The 9,325-nt window shown below is 30.9% G+C and overlaps 1 protein-coding gene across 1 annotated transcript; it reads right to left on the minus strand.

The window, feature by feature from the left end:
• Window positions 1-8,140: 8,140 nt before the first annotated feature.
• Window positions 8,141-8,964, minus strand: LOC114258747 (uncharacterized). The gene has a single exon (XM_028198734.2). It carries the CDS (start codon window positions 8,842-8,844, stop codon window positions 8,263-8,265), a length of 582 nt encoding a protein of 193 aa, XP_028054535.2. The 5' UTR covers window positions 8,845-8,964; the 3' UTR covers window positions 8,141-8,262.
• Window positions 8,965-9,325: the final 361 nt, after the last annotated feature.

The following is a 9,325-nucleotide window of genomic DNA, read 5'->3' on the forward strand; positions in this document are numbered from 1 at the left end:
CTCCGGGCCGCCCATGGACCGTAGGCGGGTTTCGGGCAACCACAAGGCGCAGGCTAATTTTACACTCCTATCAATGTGAATGTTAACATGTCAATGTGAATATTTACATTGTCAACGAGCCAGGCCCGCCCCAGGCCATGGGCGGGCTTTTGGCCGCCCATAGGCCACGGACCAATTTTATACTCTTATCAATGTGAATGTTAACATGTCAATATGAATATTTACATTGTCAACGGATCAGACCAAACTCACCTTAGGCTGCCTATAAATCGCAAGCGGGTTTCACGCCGCCACGAGAGACAGGCCTATTTATATGCTCTGAATTATGTGTTTTTTTATATAATAGAATACATATGTTGGGTTTGTTCCCATTCTTCATCTGAGCTAGCGAAAGTGGTGGTTCAGTTCTCTATATAATAGTAGTCTATAAATCACATCATTTTAACAAGAAAGTTAGGGATTAGGGTTGTTATTGGAATTCAATTTATTATAGTGGAGTCCAAATTTATATTTATTGATAATATATATTGATATTTTTCCCTATTTGAATTCTTCATCATTTGTATTACTTCAATTTTGGTTTTCAAATTTTGAAACAATATTTGAGTTTTTTATTTTACTTTTGTTTCTGTTTTTGTTTGTTTTGTTTTGTTTTGTTATTTTTTTTTTTTTTTGTCATTAGTGAATTTTTTTAATATTATAATATTTTTTTAACTTTTTAAATCTACTTTAAAATTAAAATATTTATGAAGTACAAAATTTAGTTTTTTTTTTTGTATTTATTGAATTTTTAAAATTTTCTTACAAATATTTTACTTTGTAAATGCATTTAAAAAATAAAAAATATTTTTATAAAAAAATCAAAGAGTAAATTTTTTGTTATTTTTTAAATTGAGAAAAGCAATTGGAATGGGGAAGCAGGGACAAAAGGCAACCGATCGATGTTCCCTTTCTTCAAGCATGGGCACATGTTTGCAACCCTAAACTCTTTTTTTAATGAAAAGCTGAAACATTGAAGATTGAACTAACCAGGCACAGTAGATTCTCTATCCCCCAGGTTCTCTTGTTTCTTCTCAACCATCTTTTAAATTATATTATATATATTTCTCATAATATAATCAATCATTTTGCTCTAATCTTGTGATTAAAAAAAAGGGTCATGCTACATCCCCTAAAAACATCCCCCTAATCCCCTTAATTTTCATATCAAGTAAAAAAAAAAAAAAAAAGGAAAAAGTTGCCCAAATTGAAAATTAGGGAGATTAGGGGGATGTTTTTAGGGCTACAAATCATTTCCCTAAAAAAAATATAATAAAATTCCAAACAGGTGGAGGTGGAAAGAAATCTGATTTTTAGGATTAGAAGAGACTGAAACAATTACATTGGGTTTAGTTGAGATATTTATGCTGTGTTTAGTTAGGAGATTTGAAGAAGAATTTGAAAAAGAAAATAGAAAAAGTATGTGAAATGTGAATAAAACATACCTATATTTCATTTAATTTTACACACATTTTCCCTTTTACTTTTCAAATTTCCCAACCAAACACAACCTTAAAAAAGAATTTAAAAAGAGAAAATGTGTGTGGAACTAAATGAAATATAAGTATATTTATTTATATTTCACTTATCTTTTTTTTTTTTCTTTTCAAATCTCTTTCTAAATCTCCGAACCAAACATAATGTTAATGCTCAGTGTCCCTGGGGCTGCAAATGAACAGAGCCGTTTATGAACAAGCTTGAGCTCGGCTCGGTAAGAGCTCGTTCGAACTCGGTTCATTAATTTTTTTTGCCGTTCGAGCTCGAGCTCGTTAAATTTTTAATAAACAAGTCCAAACATTCTAAAGCCCGGCTCGTAAGCTCGGCTCGTTAGCTGGCTCGTTTAATATTTATTATTTATATATTAAATAATATAAAATTATGTATAAAAAATAAGAGAAATATGCTATTTATATATTTAAAAAATATAAATGTAAATAATACTTAACTATAGATATAGTGGTAGTAGATATTATTATTTTAGTAAAATATGGACTTTTTTTTAGTATGTTTATATACATTGTATATATAATTGTATAATCAAAATTTTAATTATAACTTTAGTCTCACATGCAAGTATGAATTTATAAATTTATAAATTTTTTGGCTCGTTAAGGTTCGTGAATAGGCTCGAGCTCGAGTCGAGCCTAAGCCAACTCGGTTCGGGGTCGGTTCGTTAAATTTTTATTCAGCTCGAGTTCGAACTCGTTAAAATCTTAAAAAACAAGTCCAAACACACTAAAACTCGACTTGGCTCGACTCGTTTGCATCGCTAAACAATTTTCTTACGCAAATGCATCTCCTCGACAAAAATAAATTAAAATGAAAAAAAAGTCTGATTTTTTTCACCCACGCCCGATTAGTTCATCTATCGATTAGTGGTTGAACAAAACTATTAATTGGTTAGAGCAGTTAGGTTGGAGATCCATCACACTATGTTAACCAATCAAATGTAAAAATATTTTTTTTTTCCCAAAAACTTTAGGACAATATAATTTGTTATTATACCATGTTTGACGTAACTTATAAATAAAAAATTAATAATAAAAAAGTACAAGTTAAAAATATCATTTCTTAACTTTCACATAATTTAATATTTTAAATTTATTTAAGTTATTTCTGTTTAATACATTTTAAATAAAAACTATATCAAATAGTTTGATAGAAACTCATAAATTAAAATAAATTATAAATAAGCAATTTAAATCAGAGCCGCTTATCACCAAAATGAATTCAAAATCATGAAAAAATATATTAGATATATATTCACTGAGATGCTTTTGACAATAATATTAATAAAAAAAAAATGTGTTTGAATAACTGTCAACTGTTCCAAACTTTCTCCACTGGAAGGTGAATAGTCAAAGCACTTTGAGGGAAAGAATCAATTTCAAATAAATTAGCAAATTTTAAATTGAAATCTACAAAAGTAAAGGTAAAAAAAGGTGGTGATTCTCCAAAGATTTTGAAGAAAAATATTTGAGAGACACAAATTTTATAGTTCAAATGGTCTAAAATTACTAAAATAATGTCGTTTTGCGTCGTTTTACATTTAAAACGATATCGTTTTACATTTAAAACGATATCGTTTTGACAATTTCAAGCTATTTAAATCATAAAATTTGTGACCATCTAGCATTACTGTATTTTGAATGGTAGCATTAGTTGTACGTAATTTCACACTAGCATACTATGCATATTAGATGTGGTTCCTCTCTCGACAATTCTTATTGCAGCAATATTATAAATTTATTTAAAAATTTATAATTATTGTGAATGTAATTTACATTCTATTAATTTTAAGCTGTTTGGCATGTAGCTTTTTTAGTTAGATTTTTAATTTTTTGACTATTTTAGTTTTGGTTAAAAAAATTTGATTGAATTGACTTTTTTTGACTTTTGTAAGAGAAAAAAAAAATTATAATTTAAATGTTACATTTTATTTTATTAACTTTTTTACTCATTTTATTTTTGGATAAATTACAAACACACCTCCTAAGGTTTACTTAAATTATAAATTATCCCATGTAGTTTTAGAAATTACATTATACCCCTGAAGTTTCTAATTTTATAACAAATAGGTTCTTTTATTAATAAATTATCAAGTTAATTAATAATTTTTACTAATGCTAAAATTTTATTTCAATTAATAATTCAAATAATTTTATTATTGTATAAGTGAACAGTTAGAAATTTTACTTTTTTAATTAATTCTGTTAAATAAAAAATTCTGACTAGGAGATATTTGTAAATTTTTAAACCACATGGGACAATTTATATTTTAAGTAAATCTCAAGAAATGTATTTATAATTTATCATTTATTTTTTTATGACTGATTTAACCTAAAAAATCAATGCCAAACAAAGCCTTATACTGCACATTTTTTCGAAATAAAATTTAAGGTACACTTGTTATGATTAATAGTATTTTTTTTTTTTTTTTTTGGTTCAAATTAACTTTGTTCAAATTAACTAAAAGGGTGGGGAAAGATAAGGTAATGGTGGGGCTGGGCTATGTGATAAGACTTGATATGTATCCAGTACTTATGATATTGGATAACTTGAGTGCTGTGAGGCATGCCCAACAAATGAAGTTAACAATCAACGGACTGACTCTGTTGGGTATACACTGCCCAATAGTATGAAGATTTGCATCATCAATCAGTCTCTTGCATTTTAATCAATGGAAGATGAGGGGAAAGGCCTCTCTGCAGAGTGATTGTTTAAGAGTTGTGATTAATCTTACTAATTTTTGAATCATTAATAATTTTAATAAATTTAAAAAAAAAAAAACAAACAAACAAACTCAAGTCAAAACATCACATCACATCACATTGGTGGGAATCACTGTGCCACATCATTAGTGATGCTCTAGAACTCCCAATTTAGTGCTCTAAAACATTATTCATTGTTTAAATTGAGTTATAGGGGTACAGGTGTATGAAATTAAGGGGTTGTTTGGGATGACCTAAATAAGTATATTTTTTATTTTTTTATAAAAAGATGTGCAAAAAAATAGAGAAGTGGTGTGATGAAAAAAAGATAAAAAGATGAATTATTTAGGACTTCCCAAACTTGGCCTAAGTTAAATGATTTTTTGTTTTAGTTTGGAAAAATATTATATCAGTGATATTTGTAAAAAATAATTACTAATTAGTGAAAAAATTTATAAATATTAATAACTATAAATTATAAATTATTTTATCAATTCGTAATTAATTTTTGAAATAACTCCTGATAATTATCCCTTTTAGTTAAAGGGATATGATTAATTTTCCCCTGATCTCCGTTGCTCCTCACCACCGCCCTTCTCTCTCACCACCGCCCTAGCATCTGTCGCTTGATCTCCATTTCTGACCACCGTCGCCATGCATCACCACCACAATCCTTTTCCCCAGCCACTATTATAGCCACGAGCAACTTCTACCATCGCAAATAACTACCACCGGCCATTGTGAACAACCCCTACTTCCACCATCGCTGTCGTGACCAACCCCATCGCCCAGCCCCACCCCGCTCCTACCTTTGCCATCGCAACCAACCCTATTGCCCAACCCCACCATTGTGATCCATCTCCCCACTTCCTTTATCACAACCCATTCCTTCTCTGCCTTAGAGAGAGAGAATAAAAACCCTAAGAATTACAGATCTCTAATGATCATGCCTCGATGAGAGAGAGAGGGAGATGTCACGGGGGTGCAAAATGAAGGTTAGTATGGATGGATAGGGGAAATGAGATAGCCACCGGAGGAGAAGAACGAGAAACCGATGGCGACGAGCAACAGATAGTTGTAGTTAGAGTGGTTAGTGGTAATGGTGGGATGGTGTGTAGTTGGTGGTAGTAGTGATAAGGACAAATCGGTAAATTAAAGAAAAATGATGCAGATCACGAATTAGTGGCGAATTAGTGATTGTATTAGGGATGTAGCAGTGCCACATGTATTTTGTGTCTTAATTTTTTTTATTTTTTTTTTACTTGTCACATCATTAGTGGTGGTGTTAGTGATAGAAATTTAGTGGTATATAGTATTGTTGGGAAATTAAATGTACAGATAGTTAAGGTAAACGCATAAGTAAAATAATATTAAAATTGCAAATAAGTGGGATAATGAAAAAATTAGTGTACGGAAAATGCCTCATAGTCGACTCCAGTGAGGTGGCACTCCATTATTGACTAAAAAAAAAATTATTATTATTATTTTTTTTTTAAAATTTAACCAGTGGGAGTGCAACACCTCACTGGGGTGCGACCCCACTGGAAATATAGCACTGCTGTTAATGTACTATAGATAAAATCTTTTCTACTACAACTTTTACACGTAAGAAGTATATGTAAGCAACAAATATGCATTATTATGAAAGTACAAAATAGTTTTTACTATCCTACTAATTTGCAATTTTCCTTAGAATAGTTTTCAACCAAGAAGTGTGTTTTGTTCACTTATTGGGTATAGTGACCATATATTTAGGCTAATTAAATTATGTATTGTTCACACATTAAAAAAATATGTGAACAAATTTATTTAGGAGAATTATAAAATAATAATAATAAATCCTAAGATTTGAAATTTGTAACAAAATAAATTCTCAATTTTTTATTTTATTAATTTAAATTCTAATATTTTGATTTGTCTTTAATTTAAACTATTTATCTATTTTTATTGTAAAATCGATAAAAATATATATATATATATATATATATATATATTTTAGATGTTAAACTTAATGTAATTATATATAAAATGTTTAAAATACCATCTTTCAAACTCAATGTAAACTATATATAAAATGTCTAAATACTATTTTTCTATCTAATTTACTTAACGAAAATTGACAAATAATTAGATTGAAAATAAATTAAAATTTTGAAATTTAAATTGATAAAATTAAAAATTAAAAAATTAATTTGTTAAAAGGGTCACACCTTAAGTTTTTTTTTGTTTTTGTTTTAATTCTTCCAATTTATTTTCACCATAAATAAAGATAATATAATATTTCAAATTATTATTATCATTATGACTTTGAAAGAATAAAATTTATTGTCTCAAAAGTTTCAATAGTGCCTTAAAAAATACTGATGCTTAATTTGGGAAAATTTTCATTTCAGCGTAAGCTTCCAAAAAAAATACAATAAGTTATAAAAATCTTTAATGATATTATTTGATTGTTAATTTTCCTTCTAATTTAAAGGAAAATCTCAATTAATTGTAAGTTCTATAAAATAAAAAAAAAATATTTAATACCCTCAAAATTTGTGACCTCCAGAATTCCTAACTGACTTGAGTCACTCATTATGTATATAATATATTTTTTTTTCCTCTCTTTCTCCTCCCTCTCTCACAGATGTGTGGAGTCCTTAGCGGGCCGATAAAATAATTATAAATAGATGATAAACTTGATAAATAATTTAAAAATAATTGAAACTCTTTTTTTTTCTTTTTTTTTTTAAGACTCTCACAATCTTTTTTAAATTTCAATTTAAATTTCAATCATTAATAGTATAGACGCTACACATGTATAAATGTGTCCCACAAATACCTTAATGATTGAAATTCAAAAAGAATCGTGAAGATCTAAAAAAAGGAAGTCCAAACATTTTTTTAAATAATTATAATTATAATTATAAATTTATAATAACACTCCCAAATTACTGTAACTTTTCCTTAATTTAATTTTTGTTTATTATTTATTATTATGAGCAAATTACAAACATCTCCCTCGAAATTTAATTTGGTGAAAATACAAATTTTTCTTGAGATTTGAGAAATTACATCCCACCTCCTGAAGTTTATATTTTTCATAACAAATTATCCCATAAAGTTTTTATTTTCATACAAATTCCCCTTAATTTCTCCTAATTTGTTATGAAAATTTGACCTTCAAAGAACAATTTATAATTTCTCAAACTTCAGGAGAGAATCTGTATTTTCACCAAACTTCGAGGAAGATGTTTGTAATTTACCCTATTATTTATTATTTTTTGTTTTTTACTTTTTTTGGTTAGGTTTAATGTCAATTTCAATGGGCTTCAAGTTCAACCGTCGCCAAATCCAACCAATCCAGGTAACCACGACACCACCCACAGATTCATTCAGGCACTTTTCTTGAAGTTCTCAATTCTTCTTTCTCAAGCAAGCAAATTCTCCAAAGATCCTCAATCACCCATCATTTCCAATTATCACAACTCACACGATTCTTCACTACGGACAACGTCAAGACACCTGTAATGACAACCCAGACAACAAAATCAATTAAATATAACTCAATAATAATAAAATTAAATAAATATGCAAAAATTAAATTCTGAAAATGAATTTGAGATATAGAGAAGATCTTCATGGAGCATAAGACAAATCACAAGTACCACACACGAAACACTGGACACTGGTCTACCTTGCACACCACAAATGCCAACCACACAATCATCCACAGAAAATTGCACAATCGCTCTGCAAAATCAGGACACACATCACCAATCTCCACCCCAAAAAAACAAAAAAAACAAAAAAAAAATACTGATTATTAGGTTTGAATTGGTTAAATTTTAATTTTAGTCTATTTTTCATTTTAGATTTTGAATGTATAACTGGCTTCAAATATTTGATTAGATTAAAGTTGTCTGCTCTTTTAAGGTCTCAAAATCTCAAAAAATACAGAATTTGGATCCACAAAACTGATCCAACTGTACAGGACCACCGCGCTCCACAAAAAAAAAAAAAAAAAAAGTCATGAATCTTCGGCTTTGGACATAATCGAAAGCCGACTCGGCCTAGGTTGAAAATCGGCTCTCCTTCTCTGCTGATGCGACGAAGGCCGAATCAAAGCCGCCAAAGCTCTCTTCACCAAGTCTCCCTCCACAGTCCCGATCCTCACCAGTGAGTTCGTCATCGCCGATCTCCGAGAGTTCAGCCGATTCGAATGATACGACACCGTTTGAGGACGATTGTTCACGTTTTTGTGGAGACTACACCGGAACGAGCCTGGATGGTTCGTCGGAGAACACATACACGTCTTTTTCTGGCCGGAAAACGGTTTATTACTCTGTTTCTGGTTCACGGAGATAGAACGGCTAGGAGAGGTCGGACGGTCGATCGAGAAACGAACGGACGGCGAGGATGAACCGGATCCGCGGAGGTTGACTCGAGTGGGGGACGCGGATCGGGTGAAAAAACCGGCCGGTCGAGAAGCGAAAGCTGATGAAGAAGATGAGATTGACGAAGAGCAAAACCGGCCTGACGGCGAGACTGACCTTTGGAAGGTGCTGTGAAGGACCGGCCGGTTCGATTTGGTTCTAGACGATGCTTCCATTGTTGTACCAGTATGAGAGAGAGAGTAGAGAGAGCAGAAAGCGAGGAAAGAGAAGATTGAAGAGACTTATTTAATTTTTTTTTAGAGGGCTATTTGGGTCTCCAATTCGGCAAACCTAGCTAAACTCAAGCAGGGTATATATAGGGGTTTGGGGGTGGGGGGTAAGATTGTGATTAAGGGATTTCTTCGAGGGTATTTTGGACTTTACGTGTTGATTAGTACGGGTAAACCGCTCCGGGTTAGGGTTTTCAGCTGCTGGGGATCCAATGGGTTTTTTAGAGGCCCCACAAAGCTATGGGCTGTCAGAATGAAATGTTCGCCCTACCCTACGCTCTTTTCTTGTACTGCATCTCACGTGCCCAGTCTTGGCCAGTAAAGACCGTTGTGCGCCTATTTTGATGGGTTTTTTAGTCTTGTTTGGATAGTTTGATTATTTTTTTAAGGGCAAATTACATATACACCCCTCCAGGTTTGGTTAAAT

The sequence above is a fragment of the Camellia sinensis genome, chromosome 15, assembly GCF_055761805.1.
Source record: "Camellia sinensis isolate YWXY chromosome 15, ASM5576180v1, whole genome shotgun sequence".
NCBI lineage: Eukaryota > Viridiplantae > Streptophyta > Magnoliopsida > Ericales > Theaceae > Camellia > Camellia sinensis.